The 26,753-nt window shown below is 42.2% G+C and overlaps 1 protein-coding gene and 1 long non-coding RNA gene across 3 annotated transcripts; one reads left to right on the top strand and one right to left on the bottom strand.

Moving 5' to 3' along the window:
• Positions 1-10,271, top strand: LOC110493777 (uncharacterized). 2 transcript variants are annotated; one of them, XR_002469191.3, is made up of 3 exons: positions 1-170; positions 6,819-6,966; positions 8,983-10,271. It is a non-coding gene; the product is annotated as an uncharacterized LOC110493777 (long non-coding RNA). The 2 variants fall into 2 exon arrangements; XR_005036965.2 differs by lacking the exon at positions 1-170 and adding an exon at positions 1,503-1,660.
• pex6 (peroxisomal biogenesis factor 6) lies at positions 9,720-25,595 on the bottom strand. The gene is made up of 17 exons (XM_021568249.3): positions 24,338-25,595; positions 23,859-24,028; positions 23,496-23,579; positions 23,157-23,259; positions 19,477-19,613; positions 18,955-19,066; positions 18,485-18,687; positions 16,550-16,736; positions 16,194-16,270; positions 15,838-15,970; positions 15,153-15,358; positions 14,653-14,714; positions 13,488-13,596; positions 12,887-13,003; positions 12,600-12,677; positions 12,268-12,407; positions 9,720-11,376 (listed from the first exon to the last, which is right to left on the bottom strand). Exons 1-17 carry the CDS (start codon positions 25,550-25,552, stop codon positions 11,240-11,242), a joined length of 3,270 nt encoding a protein of 1,089 aa, XP_021423924.3. The 5' UTR covers positions 25,553-25,595; the 3' UTR covers positions 9,720-11,239.
• Between the last annotated feature and the right edge of the window lie 1,158 nt (positions 25,596-26,753).

Consider the following 26,753-nt stretch of genomic DNA (forward strand, 5'->3'; position numbering starts at 1 on the left):
CCCTCCCTGCCTCCCCCGTGGACTTCATGGCCTCCTATTATTTAGCCGATTTGTTTTTGCATCCTGGTTGAACCTTCTAGTGTGAAAGAAAAAAAAAAACGATCAGGATCATATATGTGCCTTTGCAGGGACACGGGGGGCATAACCTAACAAATGTGTGGGGTCAATTGGTAAGGACTGCTTTCCGTTTGTTATTCCTCCAGAGGTAGGAACTTTAGGCGAGTACTGTAAGTCGTGTGCCGAAAGAAGAGTTGAAGTTGACTGTGTGGCTTTAAAGAGGGGTAGCTTGGGTGTGAATATACTAATGGCAGCAATTGGAGTTCCTCACCTCCATTTATAATACTTGAACTCTTAACTATTGCTCAGGAGTAAGAACCTCTCAACTCCTGATGTATTTAAGGCAAGTGCTAATAACTTGTAAGAAAGTAATTGTGGTATCTTGGTAGTTTTCATGCCAAACACAGACTACTACGGTATGTTCTACTTTGAAAAGTTATTCTCAATGAATATTTTAGAGCTAGAACTATATTTTAACTCTTATCAGTGTTTGTAATCTTTAGCTACCAATGAGGAACATTTGTAATGCTATTGAAGAACACTTGCTAAGAGTGACAGTGTATGCCTGGTTGGTCATTAGGCAAATGCTTTAAGATTTGCACAGACACTAAGAGTGAGCTCCTCTTGCTAGTTGCTACAGGACAGACAGGAGAGAATGATGTCTGTTATCTTGCTTAACTGACTCAGGGGACTGGTCAGTAACAAAATGGCAAGATTTCAGCTCTCAGGTTGGGGGCTGGAATTGTAAACTGCATAATAGCAATCTCCTCACTCTCGCAAGTTGAGAGGGTGCACTATCAGAGCAGAAAAGGACAACATGGATGTATAATGTGGAAATACAAGGGTGTGGAAATATCCATTATCAACAAGGAATGTTCTAATGGAAGATTATTATTTTTTAGCACTTGGTGAAATGTTTCGGATTTCCGACACTGAGCAAGGACTATGACATTTATTGAACAACTACTTGAAAACGACCAGACACTTACTTTAACCTAGATGTCATCAAGAGGTCAAGCACAATTCAGAGGGTTCACAACTAGGCTTCAATCAAACATGATATCTGAAGAGGCTCCTAAAGCTTTAGAACATTGATTAAGGTACAACATTAAACAACTCATTTTGAATTGAAGACATCCCACTCCTAACCTTGTACCACTTGAGAGGACAGAGAAAAGGGGAAATCTATCCTGACCTCTTTCCATAAAGCTAATGAAAAGTGGCAATGGTGAGGGGGAAGAGGGAGCGGGGATGGATGCACTGAACAAACAATGTTGCCCTCGGTACATTTAACACCAAGCCCACAGAGGAACAACAATGGCTTCAGCAAGGCCATACCACATCTAAACATTGCTAGATTTCTCTCTGGCCAGTTTAGCCGCGCACGACCAGCAAAAGTCAGACAATTGAAGGTTTTATATTTTCCATCGTGCTCAGCAGTCAGAACTCGGTGGGGCTGCGAGGGGTCAGACATATGTATGGGCTAAAAGGCACACCCGTGGTGCAGACTGCTCACACGTCTGCCGCTGTGCAATAGCAAAGCATGTGAGCTCGGTGTAAGAAGGTAGCTATGGTGCTTCGGTGAGGACTGTTACTGGTTGAGGTACTGTTCTGGTTTCTTTTTCAGGTTTACTTTATGGAAGCCTGCCACAAGTGAGTGCAATTTAGATGCCATTTGATTAGGTGTGATTCAAAGCTATTTCTGTTAGTGTAATCCATTGTCCCGGCCTAGTTGTCGTTCGAGATATCCTCATGCAACAGAGTGTGCGACAAAGTGGATGAAGTTTATTCAGTAGTTTGACGCCATATAGGTTAGGGTGGAAATTGCCGCCATACATTTTTTAAGATACATGCAGAACGTGCATGTACGGGTCTTTCAGTAGCGTGTGGCTGTGTGCCCTTGTCAGCAACCATAGTAACAAATTGTTTCCTCCAAGTATTCAGGTGTTTAAACTGTGCATGCTTTAAGGATAAGCAAGGTAAGAATATTGCATTAGTCTAAAATTCATATAGAAAAAAGGCTGGTGATATAGGTATCAGAGGAGATGAGATTGATGTGTGCGCATTGGCAGTCCATAACTTTACGGTAAACCCAAGAGTGTTGGTCACATAAAAGATCAAAAGTTCAGGTTGTCAGCCACATTGTTTTTGGCATGTTCTTTGCATATTCACATGCAAAAACAAGTTAATTGGGGGCAACGAAACATGTACAACACAGAATTGGGCAAGGGACACCCAAACTTTGCAGCCTAGCAAATACCTTGAGGTAATACACACACACACACACACACACACACACACACACACACACACACACAGAAGTCGGAAGTTTACATACACCTTAGCCAAATACATTTCAACTCAGTTTCACTGACATTTCATCCTAGTAAAAATTCCCAGTCTTAGGTCAGTTAGGATCACCACTTTATTTTAATTTTCAGCTTTTATTTCTTTCATCATATTCCCAGTGGGTCAGAAGTTTACATACACTCAATTTGTATTTGGTAGCATTGCCTTTAAATTGCTTAACTTGGGTCAAACGTTTCGGGTACCCTTCCACAAGCTTCCCACAATAAGTTGGGTGAATTTTGGCCCATTCCTCCTGACAGAGCTGGTGTAACTGAGTCAGGTTTGTAGGCCTCCTTGCTTGCACACGCTTTTTCAGTTCTGCCCACAACTTTTCTACAGGATTTGATGTCAGGGCTTTGTGATGGCCACTCCAATGCCTCGACTTTGTCGTCCTTAAGCCATTTTGCCACAACTTTGGAAGTATTCTTGGGGTCATTGTCCAATTGGAACACCCATTTGCGACCAAGCTTTAATTTCCTGACTGATGTCTTGAGATGTTGCTTCAATATATCCACATAATATTCCTCCTCATGATGCCATCTATTTTGTGATGTGCACCAGTCCCTCCTGCAGCAAAGAACCCCCACAACATGATGCTGCCACCCTCGTGCTTCACAGTTGGCATGGTGTTCTTCGGCTTGAAAGCATCCCCCTTTTTCCTCCAAACATAACAATGGTCCCTATGGCCAAACAGTTCTATTTTTGTTTCATCTCGCCAGAGGACATTTCTCCAAAAAGTGCGATCTTTGTTCCCATGTACAATTGCAAACCTTGGTCTGGCTTTTTTATGGCGGTTTTGGAGCAGTGGCTTCTTCCTTGCTGGGCGGCCATTCAGGTTATGTCGATATAGGACTTGTTTTACTGTGGATATATATACTTTTGTACCTGATTCCTCCTGCATCTTCACAAGGTCCTTTGCTGTTGTTCTGGGATTGATTTGCACTTTTCGAACCGAAGTACGTCCATCTCTAGGAGACACAACAAGTCTCCTTTCTAACCCACTGGAATTGTGATACAGTGAATTATAAGTGAAATAATCTGTCTGTAAACAATAGTTGGAAAAATTACTTGTGTCATGCACAAACTAGATGTCCTAACTGACTTCACAAAACTTTAGTTTGTTAACAAGAAATGTGTGGAGTGGTTGAAAACGAGTTTTAATGACTACAACCTGAGTGTGTGTGTGTAAATTTTTATATACAGTGCCTTGCGAAAGTATTCGGCCCCCTTGAACTTTGCGACGTTTTGCCACATTTCAGGCTTCAAACAAAGATATAAAACTGTATTTTTTTGTGAAGGTGCTCTGGTCAGATGAAACCAAAATTGAACTTTTTGGCAAAAATGCAAAACGTTATGTTTGGCGTAAAAGCAACACAGCTGAACACACCATCCCCACTGTCAAACATGGTGGTGGCAGCATCATGGTTTGGGCCTGCTTTTCTTCAGCAGGGACAGGGAAGATGGTTCAAATTGATGGGAAGATGGATGGAGCCAAATACAGGACCATTCTGGAAGAAAACCTGATGGAGTCTGCAAAAGACCTGAGACTGGGACGGAGATTTGTCTTCCAACAAGACAATGATCCAAAACATAAAGCAAAATCTACAATGGAATGGTTCAAAAATAAACATATCCAGGTGTTAGAATGGCCAAGTCAAAGTCCAGACCTGAATCCAATCGAGAATCTGTGGAAAGAACTGAAAACTGCTGTTCACAAATGCTCTCCATCCAACCTCACTGAGCTCGAGCTGTTTTGCAAGGAGGAATGGGAAAAAATGTCAGTCTCTCGATGTGCAAAACTGATAGAGACATACCCCAAGCGACTTACAGCTGTAATCGCAGCAAAAGGTGGCGCTACAAAGTATTAACTTAAGGGGGCTGAATAATTTTGCACGTCCAATTTTTCACTTTTTGATTTGTTAAAAAAGTTTGAAATATCCAATAAATGTCGTTCCACTTCATGATTGTGTCCCACTTGTTGTTGATTCTTTACAAAAAAATACAGTTTTATATCTTTATGTTTGAAGCCTGAAATGTGGCAAAAGGTCGCAAAGTTCAAGGGGGCCGAATACTTTCGCAAGGCACTGTATATATATATATATATATATATATATATATATATATATATATATATATATATATATACACATATATATATATATATATATATATATATACACATATACACATACATATATACATACACACACACACACATATACACACACACATATACACACTGCTCAAAAAAATAAAGGGAACACTAAAATAACACATCCTAGATCTGAATGAATGAAACATTCTTATGAAATACTTTTTTCTTTACATAGTTGAATGTGCTGACAACAAAATCACAAAAATTATCAATGGAAATCAAATTTATCAACCCATGGAGGTCTGGATTTAGAGTCACACTCAAAATTTAAGTGGAAAACCACACTACAGGCTGATCCAACTTTGATGTAATGTCCTTAAAACAAGTCAAAATGAGGCTCAGTAGTGTGTGTGGCCTCCACGTGCCTGTATGACCTCCCTACAACGCCTGGGCATGCTCCTGATGAGGTGGTGGATGGTCTCCCCTGGGATCTCCTCCCAGACCTGGACTAAAGCATCCGCCAACTCCTGGACAGTCTGTGGTGCAACGTGGCGTTGGTGGATGGAGCGAGACATGATGTCCCATATGTGCTCAATTGGATTCAGGTCTGGGGAATGGGCGGGCCAGTCCATAGCATCAATGCCTTCCTCTTGCAGGAACTGCTGACACACTCCAGCCACAGGAGGTCTAGCATTGTCTTGCATTAGGAGGAACCCAGGGCCAACCGCACCAGCATATGGTCTCACAAGGGGTCTGAGGATCTCATCTCGGTACCTAATGGCAGTCAGGCTACCTCTGGCGAGCACATGGAGGGCTGTGTGGCCCCCCAAAGAAATGCCACCCCACACCATGACTGACCCACCGCCAAACCGGTCATGCTGGAGGATGTTGCAGGCAGCAGAACTTTCTCCAGACTGTCACTTCTGTCACATGTGCTCAGTGTGAACCTGCTTTCATCTGTGAAGAGCACAGGGCGCCAGTGGCGAATTTGCCAATCTTGGTGTTCTCTGGCAAATGCCAAACGTCCTGTACGGTGTTGGGCTGTAAGCACAACCCCCACCTGTCGACGTCGGGCCCTCATACCACCCTCATGGAGTCTGTTTCTGACCGTTTGAGCAGACACATGCATATTTGTGGCCTGCTGGAGGTCATTTTGCAGGGCTCTGGCAGTGCTCCTCCTTGCACAAAGGCGGAGGTAGCGGTCCTGCTGCTGGGTTGTTGCCCTCTTACGGCCTCCTCCTTCTGATGTACTGGCCTGTCTCCTGGTAGCGCCTCCATGCTCTGGACACTACGCTGACAGACACAGCAAACCTTCTTGCCACAGCTCGCATTGATGTACCATCCTGGATGAGCTGCACTACCTGAGCCACTTGTGTGGGTTGTAGACTCAGTCTCATGCTACCACTAGAGTGAAAGCACCGCCAGCATTCAAAATTCACCAAAACATCAGCCAGGAAGCATAGGAACTGAGAAGTGGTTTGTGGTCCCCACCTGCAGAACCCCTCCTTTATTGGGGGTGTCTTGCTAATTGCCTATAATTTACACCTGTTGTCTATTCCATTTGCACAACAGCATGTGAAATTTATTGTCAATCAGTGTTGCTTCCTAAGTGGACAGTTTGATTTCACAGAAGTGTGATTGACTTGGAGTTACATTGTGTTGTTTAAGTGTTCCCTTTATTTTTTTGAGCAGTGTAGTTAAATCACACTAACATTATACTTAGCTTGAGATCAGATCTTGATCAAATTGCAAGTTAGCTGCTTGCTGTATAGTCTCACCTGAAGGGCTTCAGGTAATTGACAAAGTGGTGTTACTTATCCTCAACATTAGTACGTTTTCAGGACAGCAATATGATTATGTGAAAGGAGATCCAATAATGGTCATTTCAAATCCATTAACTGGCAGCAGGGCCTTTACTCGGGATGAACGATTAAGTAAATATCGTATTTGATTGCCAAATTGGGTCCAAGTTATTATTGACGTCTGTACTTATGAATGATTGCGTATTTCATCTGTGCAATTATCTTGGTCAATACTGCCTAAAAGAAAGAAAACAAGTATTTCACCTCCAAGCCTCATGCCTAAAAGTATTGACCATCTCGTTCCATGTTAAATGTGGAACCAGTAACAGACACAAGCTTCCAAGGGAAATTACATGCATGACTGTATGAGATTATTTTTCCTCGCCTTCATATATAATTACTAAAACAATGGACAACCTCTTGTGCAGATAGTCAGTAACAGTCAAGTTAGCAGTCATATAAAATGTACACCGTGCTGTATAAACTAGTGGATTAAGCTGTTACCATTCCCCCAGGTTTCCCAAGGGGACGCTACTGAGAAGCTGGCTCACCAAGTCCCGGCCCAGACTGCTGTTGCTCATCGCGGGGTTGAAAAGGCCTCAGGTGACCCTCATGCGGAGGAAAAGGATGAAGCGCACAAAAGTAGCAAAGGCCACGTAAGCGGTAAATATGGCTAGTGTTGCATGTAAGAATAAACTCCCTCCCCTCAAAACGGATGATTCTTAAATAGCTATACCCGTCACAAGAGATACCCAACCCCAACAGTTGAGATTGAGGAACAGTTATTGGTCTAAGGAAATGAGTGTGTGTTGTGTGTGGTCTTCCATCACTTAATAGAAACAGTACATTCTAATCATAAATGAATAATGCCTACTGTAAAGGGATAAACAGTAACACTTTGTTTAAAGCCGACAGTGAAAATCAGCATGTAGGGAGCCTTTGAGATGTCGTATTATAAGGCTTGCAATATGTCTAATCCAATCTTCAAGTGACAAAACGTAGTCAGGATCATTACTAGATTATATAAGACATAAGGAGGCCAAAACATGCTTCTGAGAAGTTTTGCATAATGTGTTATACCTGTTGATGTAAAGTGTAACTGGATAAAATATTAACTGTACACTAAAGTTGATGGTTAATATTCGGCTTAATAATTAGAGTTCTGTGATACCTACCTGTCAGGTTTCAAAAACCAGTCAAGAACCCCAACGACAGACCACAGTTTACTGTAATTAACTAATATGCCAAACGGCACTCCACATGACCATAGGCTATGTTCAGAATGGGGAACTACTTGCTAAATACATGATCATGCAACATTGTACTAAACATACTAGATCCGGTAGTGAATATGGGCAGGTATTCTGGGCGGGATTGCAAATGCTAATGTTAATCCAACACCTAGAGGTCCCAAACTCTTGACAAGAATATTGTCATTTTACTGTAGAGTTATCTCGAGTTAGTACCTTGCTAATAGGCTAGCTTGGGCTACAGCTAGCTTCCCATTCTCATGACAATTTGATTTCAAACATCAGAATACTATCATTAAGGAGAAGTGTTGGCTGCTAAAAATGTCAATCAGATCTGAGACAAATAGGGGCATATCTTTGGTGTTAGCCACAACTCCTTCCTCTAGTAATGCCTTCTGGGATAGAAATAAACACTCCTGTGACAGTGTACAGTGATCTCATACAATAAATAGCCACTTTGATTTAGCCATAACATGAAAACAATTTTACTCCATTGTACTGCATTCAGTTTTCCACTCGTTTGATGTGTCCCACCAGTGGCAAGTTTTACAACATACAATGGGAATAGACCGATTCATGGCTAAATCTAAACATTGTTACAGTGTCATATCTACATTTGAGCCCCGGTTGCCATAAACATTTTTACTTAAATTTGTAAGCGCTTACTTCTATTGGAGAAACTCCATAGATCCCCATATTCATCTTGTACTCCTGATGTGTGCCCTCTGCTGCTAGAGTCTCTGGTACTGCACTCATCTGTGCGACCTCAGTGGTAGAAAATATATCTATATCTGCAATTCTTATATAAAATCAGACATTCCTTGCTGTTATTCAATTTTGGGGCAAATGTTGTATGACATCCTGGTCTGTCAACCATATTTAAACACACATACTTCATACACTGCAGCTAAACATACTATGTAATTCTGAATACAGCCATAGTCTCTAGGATAGGATAACACTACATGCACTGGCATAGTGAAGATGGGGTGCAGTAGTTAAGTAAATCAATGTGAAGGCTTCAAAAAGGTCAGCACCCCCTCAACCTACATGGTCCGACGTCTGGTTGGCAATAAGATCTAACGTACAGGATCAATCAACATCTTAAGAACTAAATTCCCACCAGCAGCATAAACTCCGATGCTAGTGGCATGCTAATGATCTGGCCCGTTTCCTAGTGGGCATCTTGCCTCTGTAATCATCATTTCCCAGTGGAAGCAGTTAGCATATTTCAACCTGGATCAATTGTATACTTTACAATTGCCTAAGTAACCAAAGTGTGTCCTTTGTTTTTTTCCCATTATCTTGATATCTTATCGTTGCCATATCTAAATGAATATTGAACTATACTGTTATAGCAATTAATCAGTTCATTTGTCAAAATACAAATGATGATCAAATTGAAAAACACATGTTCTTTGTCTTATAGAACCTGCAATCGAATGCCGTATTTCACTTGAGGTCTTGGCAAAGAGGATCTCCCCACCGGAGTTGGATATGAAAGACGAAGACATGGAAGAACTACGTTTCCAATCTTTGTCGAAGCAACGAACTAAAAGCCAAAGCAAACAGAGAGGTTTACCGTCTTTTGTGAAAACAAGGGATCTGCAACAGAGATCTAGACCCCCTGATTAAATCGAGATCTTCTCCTACACACCCATTTGTATATCTCTTCAAATCCAAATTTGTTATGGTTCATTATAGTACAATGAGTGTGACTTGTACATTATTTACATCCAGTGGCATACATTTAGTTTAACAGAACTATCGCTGTGTTCTTAGGATAGATCTTTTCCAGTCAGAGAATGATTTGTTGTTTCACATAAGCAAAATTGTGTTTGAGTGGGTGAATAAGAAAATAGTGCCTCTCCATGGCTAGCAGGTGCAAATATCTAAACCACAGTAGGTACACGCGATTAATGCAACTCTGGGCCAATGAAAGAGTCGCCATTAACAATCTGACCCATCATTTTTCCTTATTTTACAAGACAGAAAATCTGTTTGGCAATTAACATTTTGTTAATTTTTTTACTACATTATCTAATATTGCCTATTGTATTTAGGTGAATGGCAAGCTTTCACAAATCAGGTATCATGAAATAACAAAGCCCTTAAAATATCATGGCACTGCAGTGTATTGGCAAGGTTTCAAGTAAAGCAAGTTAATATTTTTGGTAAAGTTTATTTTACCAACCCAAGTAATACACTTTTTTTTAAATCAGATCATAAATTACAAACACTTAACCTCGCTAGCAAAAAAAGTTTGCACCATTTGAAAGTTATAGTTAACACAATTAACTATTTATAGATTTGTTTGTCTTACTTTTGTAATCCTATTGTCATTTTTGCTACCATGAGATGGGAAGCACAATGTCTCACCATACAAAAATATAAGTATCGTTTTTCACATTGATAGCAATCTTTGAATATGATAAATTACTCATTTTTCATGGTTACACTTTATACTAAGTTGTCCCATTTCACATGTAAATACATTCACTTCCGTTATACAATCTTCAATCTTCAAAATTGGAATAGCCTAAATTAACGTAGATAATTACTAAACTCTAGTTCAAGCTCAACTCTGGTTTGAAGCATACACATTGAAATTCCTCCAACAATACGTCACGTCGCTTTGTTACTCATATATACACTCATGCTGTAACAAATGATTTCTTAAAACAATAAACTGCCAACTTAATATAAAGTGTGACCGGATACATTCTCGTGGATTAATGCGGTAGCTTAGTTTCAATGTGTATTTGTTCTAAACTGTACTTAAGTGATTCATGTTTTTAAAATGTTTCATAATAGTGAATTTTGTATTACTGAATTTATTTTATGCAAATGATCTACAGGGTGGAAGGGGAAACTCAGCATCAACCAGTGTTACCCAAAACTTGGTCTAGGAGAACTTGAGTATGCTGGTTTTCCATCAACTCATTACATTCATTGTTTTTATTTAAACTGTTTGATGGCTTGGCTGGGTCTTTTGTTGCTCAAACAAGTCTCTGAAAGGATGGCTTGTAAAAGAAACCAGCATTCAAAATAGTTCAGGTTGGGGAAGCATTGGAATAATAAACCACTCGGATTTGGAACATCCTGTTGAAATGCAAGACTCAAAGTTGAGAGTCAACTTTGCAATTAATGGAATTCAATTGGACAACATATGGCTAGTAACTCCAGTGAGACTAGAGAAACTAAACAGAACAGCAGCATTAGTGTCACTGAGAATATAGGAAAGTGATGGCCCTCCTAGGAGTAAAGTTGGGACATGGATATACTAGTTTTCATTTGAACAACGTTCATATGCATTTGTTGCTGCCATTAACACTGCCAAGTTCAGTTAAGATCAATTCAGAAACTATTGGTTACAAATATACAGCACAAACCTTACGTTGACTGTTCAGATTGATTTTGCAAATCGCAAACTGTACAAATGTGGTCCACTTACAATATTTTGCATTAATTAGGTTGTGTACTAGTTTGGTCCCTTGGCCTAAATGACACTGCTCATTCACTCATTAGTGCAGAGAAAAGGAAGATAATTTCACAAGCACAGTTTTTTTGCAGAGCCAACACTTGAGGAATAAACGCTTGTGGTAGAGGATTTGGGGTAACGTAGTGCATGCAGAAGAGAATAGCTTAGCTCCATAACTGGGCGGCACTAGGCTTGGGTGGCTTGGTTATTTTGCAGTGAGTTTCTGCTGAATGAGTTTATATTTGAGCAGCTCTTGTTCAGAGACGGACGGTTTGAGGCAATCCAATGCTTGGTTAAAGTCTTCGGCAGAGAGTATGAGAGGAGTATCCTCGGTGTCCAGACCTGAGAGTGAAAGAGGGCAAGAGAGAAAAGGAGGGGCAGTGGAAACAATAAAAAGGGGGTAGAGAATATAGCAGAGTAGAAGGGGGTTGTGGAGAGAAAGGAGAGTGTGAAAGAGATAAATAAGTCCTTATTGCACTTGTTACTAACGCTTGAGGTTGCCATAGGGCTCTAGGAACTGAGACGGTCACCTCTTAAAATACTATTAACAGTAGATATGACATTGGTATTTAGAAAGCATGATATGAAAGAATGGTATTTTATATATTTTCCAGTACATCATTTATAATGGTTTAAGTTTTTGTGGAATGAAAAATTCATAGAGAAACAATTGCCACAAATTTTGCACTGTAGTAAAAACTTCTGAACATGACTCTGAATGATCTCGTAATGTGTCCGTCCACGTGTTGCCAAAATAAGATGCATTCATATTATGATTTGTTTCTACAGTACATGATACGAGGAGGTTGTAGGGATAAGACAAACGCAAGAATTCAGCTGATAAACAAAATGGGTTTACAGCAATGAGACTATGGATTTTATAGGCACATTATTTGGATAGATTGTCCACATGGATTTGATTTTAAAAACGCCAAAACAATGTTTTTTAATAAATGGACAAGATAAAGATACCCTTGAAGATTCGCCATTCTATTTACATTTAAATATTAAAAGTGGAACTGTTGTATTTTCAAATGATTTGACCGTTTGTTTAGCCCACTCGTGTGAACAGTCAAGGCAATCATGCATCACAGTTTTCCATGCTTCTGTTTCAGGCTTTCAAATTCCTGTATTTAAGCTTAAAAAAAAATTGTTTTTACACCTGAAGGAGGATTTTTAACCGAACTTTACAAGGAAAATGTACATGTCTCCATTTGTGAGGGCCAAACGTACCGTCGGTGACACGTGCAATCTTCCTCTTAATGGCAGACATCATGGCGTCGGAGCAGAGAGCATATATGTCCGCCCCTGTGAGCTGAGGAGGGCAGCGTTCCACTATATCCTGGAGACTGACGCTGGGGTCCACCTTGAACCTGAGAGGACAGAAACACACAGACACGCATAGCAATTCACATACAGCACAAACACCATGTTTGAAACACACTTCTGCACTTTAACCTTGATTCTGCGAGGATAACTATTGAACAAAAAAACACCAGTACTTTTTACCAGCTTTTTGCTGTTCACGTTTGACAATAAATTATAATCAGGCAGGACACACATACTTTCTGACTATGGCCTTCAGAACTTGCAGCTGAGACTCTTTGTCTTCATTTATCCCAACATACACCAATTTGTCAAACCTGAAAAAGCAGCAGAGGAAACCATAAGGTCAAAAACAATGGAAAAGACACAAAAAAAGGATTTTAGAACAATAAAGTACAGACCCGTCCAACATCTAAAAAGATGACTTTTTCAGAAGGTACATGCCTGTAGGCGTATACTACATAGACATTTGCTTTGTGAGGAGACCCACACTGATTGACTAGACAAACCGTCATTTGAATCTCACCTGCCAGGTCTGAGCAATGATTGATCGAGCAGGTCTGGCCGGTTGGTGGCTCCAATCACAAACACGTCCCCAGAGGAGTGAAGTCCGTCAAGCTCAGCCAGGAGCTGAGAGACCACCCTAGAGTTAACAGAGATCAGGTTCAAACAAGGAAGAGGATGAAGTTGTCCTTAGGCACTGAGCTATGATGAGTTTTCGGTTGTTTCCCCCCAACAATTAAGGTCAGAATTTGGGGAGGGTAAACTGATCCTATATAAATAGAGGGAAGCAGAGTTTTACAAGAAAAGACAGTCACTGATCTTCTGAACACGCAAAACACCTTCATGATATTTTAACGCTCCACAAAATGACAGTGTTTCAGTAGAAAGATTATTCAATGTATACTACCACACACTTTCATTGGCCTCATTGAGAAAAATTTAATGTAAAAAAGTCCAGTTTCACCTACGGAAAATGTAGGGCGACTCTGGAGCTCCAAAATAACCTGTGTTTGTTGCATAATATTTTATGACATGATCTAACCGCTTTGCCGAAATGTTTTTTTTTTTTTAAATCATAATGATCATTTTCAGTGGTGTATTGTCCAAAAATCAATCCCACCCACCTGTCCATGACTCCACCAGAGTCTCCACTGCGCCCTCTGTTGGGCGCTAGAGAGTCCAGCTCGTCAAAGAAGATGATACAAGGGGCCGCCGCTCGAGCTTTGGAGAAAACTGAACGAGAGAGAGGAAGAACCATTTTATTGGAAATCATATGTACAGGACAGTCACATCATAGGGCATTGGCTCTCACAAAATGTACACTACCGTTTAAAAGTTTGGGGTCACTTAGAAATGTCCTTGTTTTTGAAAAAAAAAAGCACATTTGTTGTCCATTAAAATAACATCAAAATGATCAGAAATACAGTGTAGAAATTGTTAATGTTGTAAATGACTATTGTAGCTGGAAACGGCTACAATTTGAATGGAATATAGAACAAGAATAGACTGACGAGTTTCAGAAGGAAGGTATTTGTTTCTGGACATTTTGAGCCTGTAATCGAACCCACAAATGCTGAAGCTCCAGATACTCAACTAGTCTAAAGGCCAGTTTTGTTGCTTCTTTAATCAGGAACACAGTGTTCAGCTGTGCTAACATAATTGCAAAAGGGTTTTCTAATGATCAATTAGCCTTTTAAAATGATAAACTTGGATTAGCTAACACATCGTGCCATTGGAACACACGAGTGATGGTTGCTGATAAATGGGCCTTTTCTAAACAGTTTCCAGCTACAATAGTCATTTACAACATTAACAATGTCTACACTGTATTTCCAATAAATTTTATGTTATTTTATTGGACAAAGAAAAAGTGCTTTTCTTTCAAAAACAAGGACATTTCTAAGTGACCCCAAACTTTTGAACGGTAGTATAAATGCGTATATTTAGACTTGACCTCTTGCCTTCATTAGGCTGTTTTCAGACAATGCAACAGGAGCATGAAGAAAAACAAGCATAAGGCAGTGCAAAAGTAGTTGTGAGCTTGGATCCTCTGCAAACAATTTGTTTGATCTCACAGGGATGTGTCGGTCAATAGACCTTCATCGGGGTTTTACAGAGAGGTGTAAACTGCACTTACAGTTGATTGCATGTATTCAACTAGGGCCCGATTTAGAGTTGATAAGCGCGTGCAACGCAGAAAGGTCACTTTGACGAAACCTTACTGGCAAGCCATGTGCCGGGCCCAGGGGAGTTGAACAAACAGCCATCTAACTCCACTACTACACTCACCCTCTCTCACGTTCTCCTCGCTTTGACCCACGTACATGTTGATGAGTTCCGGGCCTTTGACACTAAACGAAGAGGAAGACAAAGCCATCAGGATTCAAGCACAATCATTCAGCTGAATGTGTGGAACAAATATGGATGATTTGCTTATTCACCATGCTCATTACCCGGTGTCCAGGCTCAGGGGGGTGCAACATTGCAGAACAATCGGATAGAAATCTATTATGTAGAACAGACACTTCTCCGTCACTTAGAATAGGTAATGTTGGCTCTATATAAGAAATGTATCTGCAACATTCCGTGACATTTCTCCAGCTTTCTCATCCCTTTTTTCCCCTGACACCAAGGTTATGTACAGTTGGGATAAAACGTTGCGTGAAAACAGGGAGGTGCTATCTGAACCTGTCCAATAAGAAACACTTTTTTCCCGTTGCAACTGTTTCACTACAGTGTGCCCTACTGAACTTGACCCAGTCATCCAGTCTCCTCTGGTTGTCTCCTACCTGAGGAAGGTCATGGAGCACTCTGTAGCCACAGCCTTGGCCAGCAGGGTCTTGCCTGTGCCGGGAGGCCCGTAGAGGAGCAGGCCAGCGCGGCGCAGGCCCAGGGACAGCAGCTCGGGCCTCTCCAGGGGCAGCTGCACCGTGTCCAGGATCTCCCGCTTCACTTGCTGCAGGCCACCAACGTCCTGCCAGCGCACACTGGGGATCTGACCACACACACACACACACGTTACACTTCTCCACCATACACAGTTGATCAGTGTCAGTAGTCTCCTCTGAGCCAGTGAAACATGGGCTACAGTCTAATTCTCTACCCATCTCGTGAAGTGTGCACTCGTACACTTCCACTCATGGATTTAAAAGGAATGGACTGGTATGAGGAATATGTGGGAAACTCCCTCGAGCCATGCTTGTAACAAATCAAATGATTTTTAAATGCATGAGGGGGAATGAACGAGTGAAAAGAAGGGTAGAGAATCGTAACAGAGACATGGGTTTCATCTAAACTGCTTATCTGTCCTTTATCTGCACTGTCTGGAAAACAATATGGTGGAAGGTCATCATTAGACTGGCTTTCACCTGGTCAGTTCTTTCAGGCCAATGCAATGTAGGAGAAGAGGCAAGGAAGGGGACGATTATTTAGATCATTTGAGATATAGTCGTGCGCCCCATTTTCGGGGTGTACCTTCGGGGCTCCGATGGCCTGAGAGTGGGCGTCTTGGAGGGTCTCCAAGGCATTGGTGAAGTCCTGGGCCAGGACGGTTACCCCACAGGCACAGAGGTCCTCTTCCTCCTGCACACTGGCCCCCTCTGGGAAACTGAACACAAATGCCTGCCTCAGTCATTCTGTAGTGGTATGATGTCCTTTTGAAATAATTCCTTTTTTTAAAGTAGTAAAAGTAGTAATATGCAGCCAACAGAGAATCACAAGGAATAGGACACAATATACAATATAACAAGAACAACACATTGTGCATAGTTGCTAGAGTTCAGTGGATATTCAATGGGGAAGAGGAGAGCAATTGCAGGTGTACGACTCACCAGGATTGGAGTATCCTTGCGTGGGCAGATTTACCAGCCTGAGTCAGCAGTGCACTGAGGTCCCCCAATAAAAAGCCCTGTGAGTCGAGAGAGGGAGGTATAGAGAAAAATATAAAAAGAGGATAGAGGGGGAGGTGTTAGAAGGATCATCAAAAGTCATGGTCCTTCCGAATGTGTCTTCCACAAAACCAAACTCACTTCCATAGATTCTCAATTGGTCTTTAAACCAATCTGGTGCCTTTTAAATCCTTGAAGGGGGATGTGAACAAGTAAACAGAAATATTGGGGAGAATCCGAATTGGGCTGGTGTCTATGAAGTATGAATATAATGGATAAAACCATGCTATGGATCTCACTGCAGTGTGCTTGGCCAGCCTGGCCAGGTTGACGTCCCTTCCCAGGGGCATGCCTTCGCTGAGGCTGGCCAGCATGGCCCGGCGCTGCTCCTCACTGGGGCTCTCTATCGACACCTGGTGGATAAAGGCTGCCATCACGTCAGACGACAGCTCCCGGGGTTTACTCACCGCCGCCACCACGACCACGCTAAGGGGGAGGGGGAAAGAGAGGGGGAGAGAGTGACGGAGGTTATAGACGTAGCCGTTCCTACTTTGCCTTCATTCAATGATACTAAAAGTAACGGTGGCTCAATTCAACTGAATTCACATTGCGTTATTTACGCAGTAGGTCCCATTTATCTGACAACAAAAAACAAACACTATTATCACCATGTAGATGCTTCCAGATATCAGAATAAGTAGTGTGGTCGAATAAAGTTTTATGGGCCACATACACATGATTAGCTAATGTTATTGCGGGTGTAGCGAAATGCTTATGCGGATTGAATAACTACACTGTTTATATTCTGCCATATTACCAGTCACCTTGCCCTGGTTAAATGCGGTGGTTCGCGCTTTCAGTCTCGAGCAAATGCTACCATTCTATCCACGGTTTCTGGTTAGGGTAGGTCTTAATAGTCACAGCGGGTACTACATCGCCTATACACTTCATATTGAACTTAGTCACCATATTTGTGTATGCGTCTAGGTTATTTTCGCAAGCTACCTGGAACATATCCCAGTCCACGTGATCAAAACAATCCTGAAGTGTGGATTCCGATTGGTCAGACCAGCATTGAATAGTACGAAGCATGGGCACTTCCTGTTTGAGTTCCTGCCTATAGGACGAGAGGAGCAAGATGGAGTCTTGCTCAGATTTGCCGAAAGGAGGGCGGGGGAGGGCCTTGTAAGCATTCCGGAAGTTTGAATAGCAATGGTCGAGAGCCTTAGTAGCGCGAGTAGGACAGTCAATATGTTGATAGAACTTCCGCAGCTTAGTCATCAGATTTGCTTTGTTAAAATCCCCAGCTACAATGACTGCAGCCTCAGGATATGTGGTTTCCAGTTTGCATGAATCCCAGTGAAGTTCTTGAGGGCCGTCGAGGTTTCGGCTTGAGGTGGGATGTAAACGGCCGTGGCGATGACGGAGGAGAATTCTCTTAGGAGATAATATGGTCAGCATTTAATTGTGAGGTATTCTAGGTCGGGTGAACAAAATGAGTTGAGTTCCTGTACGTTCCTAGAATTACACCATGAATCGTTAATGATGAAACACACCCCTCTGCCCTTCTGCTTCCTGGAGAGATATTTATTCCTGTCTGCACGATGTACTGAGAATTCTGCTGGCTTCACCGACTCCGACAGAGTATCCCAAGAGAGCCATGTTTCTGTGAAACAAAATATGTTATAGGCCACGATGTCTCTCTGGAAATAAATCCTTGCTCTAAGCGCATCAACTTTGTTATCCAAAGACTGAACATTAGCGACTAATATACTCGGAAGTGGTGGGTGGTGTGCGCGCCTCCTAAGTCGAACCAGCAGGCCGCCTCGAGTGCCTCTCCTCAGCCGCCGATATTTTTGGGTCGGCCTCTGGAATAAGTTAAATTGCTCTGGGGAGAGTGAACAAAGGATCTGCTCCAGGGAAGTCGTAATCCTGGTCATAATGCTGGCAGTTCTGGGGAGTTACCGCCACTCTAATATCCAATAGTTCTTCCCGGCTGTATGTAATGACAAAACTTTTCCTGATATAATAATGTAAAAAAACGAAATACTGCAAAGTTTTCTAAGAGCTAGTCGCGATTCTGCCATCTCCGTCAGCGCCATCTTTGTGTGTGTGCACACGCGCACACAGGCAGAAGCTTACAGTAGTAGTAACAAAGGCACTGCATAATCATAGCTATGACCGGGATCGACTGAATTCTAGCCTTGGTTAAGATGTTAAGATGGATGGGCTACCTGGCAGGGGCGTGGGCAATGAACTGGCACAGGGCGGCTATGACCCTGGCATCCTCCTCGGCGCCATCCCTGGGCTGGCCCAGCAACTGCAGGTTCCTGAGCAGCAGGATGCACGGCCGGTGGGCCTCAGCTCGCTGGAAGACAGACTTCATCTTCGCCTCACAGGAGGCGGCCGTGTCGGCGCAGAGGGTCACGCAGTCCACCTGCACAGGGGCAGAGAGAGGAAACTTTTGAACATTTCCAAACATTTGACATAAGCAACTTAAGACTAAAGTTAAGTCCCTTAACTAAGTGTGAGGATAGCCTTAGATTTGATCTGCTTATGGACTGAGTTTTTCACATGAAATGATTCATATTACTACCTCAAATCTAATGGCTATAGAGCGAGTAACCTCATAAAAACTAATACATGTACATTAGTATTTTAATTCAATATTGTAATAAGCCAGTTGTGTGATTCTGAAGGGTACCTTCACTAAGTGCAGATGGAGTCTACGGCATGCAGCTCTGACAGAGGTGAATTTTCCACTGCCACTCGGTCCCAGGAGGAGGATGGTGCAGCCGCTCATCAGAGCAGCAGAGCTTCAAAAATAAGTTGATACAAAAAAAGTCAGCATAGTGATACAAAGGAGTGGGGATAACAGTTATTCTACATACATTGTCTATGACTAAATCTTGTTCACTTACACTTTACATATTGTTTACCGTGTTGCCCTGGGTCTGCGGTATCAGCTGACATATACAAGCCAATAATGGTAACCGGGATGATTTGAATTGCATTTATGTCCGTGTCTGTTTTCGGGAAGATGCCCAGGACCGCATTTACTAGACACCAAATAGAAAAAGGGGAAGGACTACCTGACCTTCCAATAAGATGTCCGATAAGAAACTCTTGTTTCTGTTGCAAAGCGTTTTAAATCGCAAAACCTTTTGCACTAATGACTACAGCCCAGTTGTGTAAAATGATGTCATCTTGCTGAGTTAACACTGACCTTTCATTCATGTGGGGCTGGATGATAGTGGAGAATTGGTCCACGGTGCTGGAGAGCCCAGGAGGAGACAGGCTAGTCCAGAGGGAAGGCTCCTCGCCAACAAGGGAACAGGGAGCCAGGCTATTGGTGGAGCCGCCCTAAAAGGACAAGTAATATGCATGGAAGGTGTGTGTCAGTTGCAAAAAGTAAACTGGAGAAACCTCATCATTTTGAAACAGGTGTTTAAAGCAGCAAAAGAGTGTAGGAGCGGTTGCTAAATAACTGTAAACAATTTTAGCTGACGAGCTAATCATCTTGGCAAACAGTGGGGTGAAATGACCTTACTTATCATTAAATTAGCCAACGCAAATGTCTCTGCTAGCAAATGCGATGTAGTCTCCAAACTTGTAAGGGGTCTAGTCATGTTTACTTTGATGTTTGTGACATCTCTTCTTTTAAGCTCGTAGACAATCCTCAAAAAGGGCTTTAGCTTTTGAGATACCCTTGCCCAAGGTATAACAAACAGAACCGTGCTTTTCCATATCTCCCATTATTGAAATGGATGGTTGTATCGCAGACACTGAAAACTGTCATTTTTTTCAGTCAAAGGTTCCTCTGTGGATTGGATTTGTTAAGCCCCTACTGTCGCAATTACGTTGGGGTGGGGGGGGCCTAGACTCCAAATCCAACATTGTGTCCAAAATCCAATATGGCTGCCACATTTCCATTAAATGGTGGTTTAATCACCTGTATAAGTTCACGTTTGAAGAGATACATTTTTGTGATTTGTGTACTATGCTGCACTGTACTCACTGTACTCTATTTGTGTGTACTTCACCTATGTTATAAATCCAATATGCCTACCATATACACTCAAACATCCTTGTCTGGATATATAAAATGGCAGCAGACTGCATGGCATGGCAGCCCCAAGTATTCCAAGTCACAAGCCTCTTTAACGATCAATGAGACAACCGGGAGGCTCCAACAAAAAGAGAATCCATCCCTGGATTCTGACACTCAGTCCCTAGCTCTACAACTTCCCCCCCACTGTGGTATAACATGCCACTCCAGGATTGGGCTCTTAAGTCACCTACTTATACATTTAGAAGTGAGCTTTGATTCATTGCTAGTCCAATTTGTCTGCCTGAATCAAACATGGCCTCCCGCTGGCTTACTGCATTTGTGATGCACAATGTTCCGGTGGTTTTTATCCTGTTCAGGTCGAGCTGGCACATTGCTTCTTCCAGACAATCATGCCCACCATACTGGCAGTCTGCCCTGGAGTTGCTGTATATATTGACTTAGTGACAGCTATGGTGTATGAAGAGAATGCAACCACACATGACAAGCGCGTAAGGCTGGTGTTCACTACAATGAACCAACACAACCTGACACTCATTGACAAGAAATGCCATCAACTTTGTGGGCCTTCACATGTCATAGCAATTGAACCTCTCCAATGTCAATAACATCTTGAATCTCCCAGAAGGAGTCCTTGATAAGCCCACTCCAGCATCAGTCCTTCCCTCAGGCACTACTAGAGACACCATGGAACTGTACTGCCGCACATCAGGCCATTCACAGCCAAAATACCATCTGGAAAATGCTGGTGTGCATTGCCCTCATATGTACCCATTTTGCTACCAATCTGAACTGGACTCACATGTGAAGAATTAGCTTTCATGCTCCTCTGCAACCCTTTTACTGTCCATCAAATCCCAGGGATCATCTTCAAATGTATGTGTGTGGAACTGTGCTGTCCCTCAAAACCAATGCTTCTTAATCACAGTCTATGACCTAGTCTATGACCTCTACGTAACCTGAGGTCACCCTTACAGGTTCTTTCACACTCCACATCTCCTGCTGGTCTGTTATCAATGCCAACCTTCCACAGTTAATATCAGACAAATTACCATCCTAACTGACTTCCAAAGGAATATAAAGAAATATGTAGGGCATGACCTGCATGACTTTTTACCACATTCAATATATAAAAAATAGTATGTTTGTGACAGCCGTTTCACAGACTCTCCTTACAACCAACCAGTACCCCAAGCATCATTCAGGCTGGGACAACATTCCACTTAGTCAATGGGTTTCTTTGGTATGCAAGCTGCATCTGCTGACTGACAACACCGAACTGTAGAAATGGAAACTGATCACCCCATAGCCCCAATACCCCACCAGTCATACAGGAAGGACACTGCTCTTGTCACTGCAGCTTGACAAGAATGACCAGTTAGCTGTGCAAGCTGATCAGGACCCAGAACTACAACCACCACTGGCTACAGGTCAGGCCCCAGAACTACAACCACCACTGGCTACAGGTCAGGCCCCAGAGCTACAACCACCACTGGCTACAGGTCAGGCCCCAGAGCTACAACCACCACTGGCTACAGGTCAGGCCCCAGAACTACAACCACCACTGGCTACAGGTCAGGCCCCAGAACTACAACCACCACTGGCTACAGGTCAGGCCCCAGAACTACAACCACCACTGGCTACAGGTCAGGCCCCAAAACTACAACCACCACTGGCTACAGGTCAGGCCCCAGAACTACAACCACCACTGGCTACAGGTCAGGCCCCAGAACTACAACCACCACTGGCTACTTTGTCTTCTCACTCTGTAGGGATACACTCATGTCTTGGTCACCTCAAAGACTATGAATCAACCTTGCACACTTAGTTTAAATGGGGAAAAGGCTATACATACACTACTAGAGTAGCTGACTGTTGTATTACGTGCTGGCAGTTACACTACAGTGTGCATATGTAGTGAAGGAGAAAGGGGTATACCTAGTCAATTGCACAACTGAATGCATTCAACCGAAATGTGTCTTCGGTATTTAACCCAACCCGTCTGAATCAGAGAGGTGCGAGGGGATGCCTTAATCAATATCCATGTCATCGGCGCCCGGGGAGCAGTTGTTGTTGGGGGTTAACTGCCTTGCTCAAGGGCCGAAATAAATATAATTAAATTAAAATAAAATTACAATAGCCAGAACATCAAAAAACATGTAACTGTATGGATTTTTGTCAGGCAGGACCATACAGCACTGAATGAGAACAAATTTAACTTGGAAAGTTGTCTATTGAATAGCTACCAAAAAGTGAAGTTTACATTTTATTCATAGTTGATATTTCCGAGTATTGTACTTGTGTGTTTACAGCTCTATATTTCAAAAATGCATTAAGACATCCTAATGCTGTTTGTTTGTGTATGTAGGGCAGACAGCTGACTACTTGTATTTACGATTTTAGCAATATCAGAGCTTGCAATATTGGGTTGCATGAGCTTACGTGACCCACGCCCCTCCAGCCGGGCATTACTCTGCACTTTTGAGTTAAGGGGTTTCACAATATCTATCAAATGTAAACACTTTTGCAGTAATGTATTTTTACAATAATGTATTTGTACATTTTTACATGCACATCCCATTTCATATATGGGAGAACTTAACTTAAAGATATGTGAAAACATGGTCGTGTTTTGTTAAACCTCAGGTAGGGGTATCTCAACATTTTAGGGGCCTTGCACTAGCCTAGTTCCAAGCGTAGGCCTATTGAAATACATACTTCACCACTCAAAAGAGCAAGACATAAGTAGTATTGAATGTTCACTTTATGCATGCAGTTTTAAAACTGTCTGAATCTGGCTATTGATGTGACATTTTATGTAAAAAGTTGAAACGTACCATGTATAGAGATGTGTGGACAGTGTCTGCAAGGTAAGGACCTTGGTCTTCCTCCTCTGTAGAGCCACAAACCTTTTTCACTTTGAAATACACAACCGGCCACCTAACGAAAGTTCAGAGTTCGAAGTAAGAAAAGTGTCATTGAATACCCAATCATGTGCTCATGTTGATTTGACTTTTAAAGCAGTAAGATATGGTGGCACGCCATTTTATCTGACACACACTATAGTAGTAGTATAGGAGAAACATTTGTTAAATCATTGTGGTCAACCTCCATCGGTTGTTCCTGAGGGTAAATGGATAAATAAGTGTAAGCATTAGTCTGCTTGATGTGTGGACCTTGTGATTCCCTCAGAGTTGCTCTCCAAGACTTCAGGATGCCCTTCAGATGGGATGCCCAAAACACCACCCAGCTGCACAAGTCTGGGAGAGAAGAAACAAAGGTCAAAGATAAAAGGTCAAATACAGCACGGTGCGTGCAAAACAAATCCTACAGGGAAGACACAACAAACCAGCAACAGAATGAAGCACAAACCAAGACCAGAGACGCATTCATTAGTGCACAAAATAGAAAAATATTTTGCAACCAACGGAAAATGTAGTCCCTCCCCAATGTCAACCCATTCACTTCTGTTTGGTTACTAATTAATACAAAACATTTTTAGAATTAGTACAGATTGAAGGGCAGACTATTTCACAAACCTTGGTATGGTAAAGTGCTCACAGAGGATACTGTCAAAGGGACCATGAGAACTGTATTCTGGGGAGATGACAGCATCAATGTGGAGTTCTTTGGCTAACAGCGGTGATGCTGATCGAGAGAGGCTCTCAGAAAGCTGAAGACCTGACTGAGAAACGACCCGGTTCCATCTCTGAGATAATTCAAAGAAATGCAGCAAAGAATTCAGCATTATGATCCTTATTATATGAAGACAAATCTGTGTCCCAAATTGTCAGTTGCTTGGATGTTCCAGGATTTGAGAATTGGCGTATATGTGCATGCACATCCCTTTCATATTAAACATTCCCTTTAACCTATTCAAATTGATTTGAATATAAACTAAGAAGAAAAAAAGTTGAGTTGCAATGACAACCTGCATGCAAATGGACATGGAGGACGTCACACAACACTTCACTTTCAACTAAAATGTAAGAACAAATATGTACAAATATTTACTCACCTTTATTTTCACAGCTCTGCTACTGACTGGCACTGGCTCTCCGTTCGACAAGTTGAACCAATGAGTCGGCGATATGAAGCCAACGTTGTCTTGAAGGTCCAACTCTGCACACTTGCTGAAATCTGCCACAACAACCGAGCCGAGGTGGACCATTTCGGTGCCCTTAGATGGCTCTTTGCCAGGTGCGTTATCATCCGCTTGCCCGAGACTTGGAAGGGACTCGCCTCTGTAGGACGTCTTTGTCATATCTGATGAGCAGTTAAACCTAGACACCACTACCCACTCACGGTTGAATAACCCGAGTTTGAGCAGCAACTGTTTGCTTACGAAAACAGTACTGTCTAAATCGATTTTAGCATCGCGCTTATCCACTAGTACAATTCTCCCTTGACGGTACAAGCGACGAATATCCACGATTCTGACATCCAGCCTACACTCCAGTGCTTGCAAAAAAGCGGATAAATTCGAGTCCAATACTTGCCTGTTGTCAAGTAAAGAGCTTCCCCCGCCAAGACTATTCGCGTAGTGTGCAAAATCAGAGACAAATAGCGAGGTCAAATTTCTAGTAGCCAAAGCATTCGAGGTCTCCAGTGCACCATGTTGCGCAATGTCTCTGCAGTCGGTGACCACCACTGTTGTGTTGATTGTTATCATCCCCTGCGTTATAGGTGTACACTCCAACACAACTAAGTCGAACAGAGAGTGTTGCACTTGAGATATATCATCTCCAAGTAAAGGGTGATAGGGAAGTGATAGCGAGTCCCCTTGTCGTGCCAATAGTGGTTGACCTTGGCACGAAGCCAGTACGAGAAGTCCATTGGAAAACTTTTCCGAGTTTGCCCACTTGAAACTCTGTCTTGTTCGTGCCCCTATAACAACTTTTCTAAGGGAAAACGGTGACAGTGAGCGTACAACTCCCCTTATATCATCCTGGAGACCATAGTGTTTGAGAAAGATCTTACTTGTGTACAGTTTTAAAGTTGTGTCGTTTCCATCCGATCCACAACCTGACGCCTCCTCTGTTGAGTGCGCGCAGAGCAAAACGGCAGTTTTCCCGAGTGTCTGAAGCTTCGGTGAGGTGAATAAAAGGGTCGAAGTAGGCTCATTGCAACTTGGAAACGCATATCTAAACTGTGACTTGATAACAAGCACGTGTAAAGGATTTAAGTGCGTTGGAAATGTATCTAAACATGACAGTTCTACCTGAGCTGCCATGTTGGGGAAAGCGCATGCGCATTGGGCAATATTTTGTCCGGAAGTGAAAGCAGTTCGTGTGAAACAACTCCTTCCGAGATGTTCCTTTGATATTTGTATACAAAAATTACTTTTGCAATCTATAGACCTACAAAAAAAGTATCCGTAAATAACAAAAATGAACTATCTCTGAATAATGAAATAAGAAAAATGCACGCTCACAGCAGTCGGTGACCGGTGGCTACTTTGTCTTCTCACCCTGTAAGGATACACTAATGTCTTCTTGGTCACCTCAAAGACTATGAATCAACCTTGCACATTTAGTTTTAGTGGGGAAAAGAAGGCTGTACATACACTATAATTTGGGATCAAATATGCTCTGAAAGCAAACATGTTGACATGAGTACCTTGATATCGGGGAATTTGTGCCATTCTGAAAAAATTGTTAGATTACTACTAGAGTAGCTGACTGTTGTATTACAGTTGTGGCGTGCTTGCTGTTACGATACAGTGTGCATATGTCGTGAAATCGAAAGGGGTATACCTAATCAGTTGCGTAACGGAATGCATTCAACGAAATGTGTCTTCGGTATTTAACCCAACCCGTCTGAATCAGAGAGGTGCGAGGGGATGCCTTAATCAATATCCATGTCATCGGGCGCCCGTGGAGCAGTTGTTGTTGGGGGTTAACTTGCTCAAGGAAAGAAAGGCATATATATATATATATATATATATATATATATATATATATATATATATATATATATATATATATATATAGTGCCTTGCGAAAGTATTCGGCCCCCTTGAACTTTGCGACCTTTTGCCACATTTCAGGCTTCAAACATAAAGATATAAAACTGTATTTTTTTGTGAAGAATCAACAACAAGTGGGACACAATCATGGAGTGGAACAACATTTATTGGATATTTAAAACTTTTTTAACAAATCAAAAACTGAAAAATTGGGCGTGCAAAATTATTCAGCCCCCTTAAGTTAATACTTTGTAGCGCCACCATTTGCTGCGATTACAGCTGTAAGTCGCTTGGGGTATGTCTCTATCAGTTTTGCACATCGAGAGACTGAAATTTTTTCCCATTCCTCCTTGCAAAACAGCTCGAGCTCAGTGAGGTTGGATGGAGAGCATTTGTGAACAGCAGTTTTCAGTTCTTTCCACAGATTCTCGATTGGATTCAGGTCTGGACTTTGACTTGGCCATTC

The sequence above is a fragment of the Oncorhynchus mykiss genome, chromosome 17 (genome assembly GCF_057628025.1).
Source record: "Oncorhynchus mykiss isolate SJ-2025 chromosome 17, ASM5762802v1, whole genome shotgun sequence".
In the NCBI taxonomy this organism is placed as follows: Eukaryota; Metazoa; Chordata; class Actinopteri; order Salmoniformes; family Salmonidae; genus Oncorhynchus; species Oncorhynchus mykiss.

Bases quoted from the DNA above. Each gene is read 5' to 3' on its own strand.
- pex6 (XM_021568249.3), bottom strand. From the start codon at position 25,552: ATGGCAGCTCAGGTAGAACTGTCATGTTTAGATACATTTCCAACGCAC. The intron at 23,580-23,858 runs GTTTGTGAAATA...CTTCTCTCCCAG, and splicing joins GAGCACTTTACCATACCAAG to ACTTGTGCAGCTGGGTGGTG. The intron at 14,715-15,152 runs GTAGGAGACAAC...CTCTTCGTTTAG, and splicing joins TGCTCCATGACCTTCCTCAG to TGTCAAAGGCCCGGAACTCA.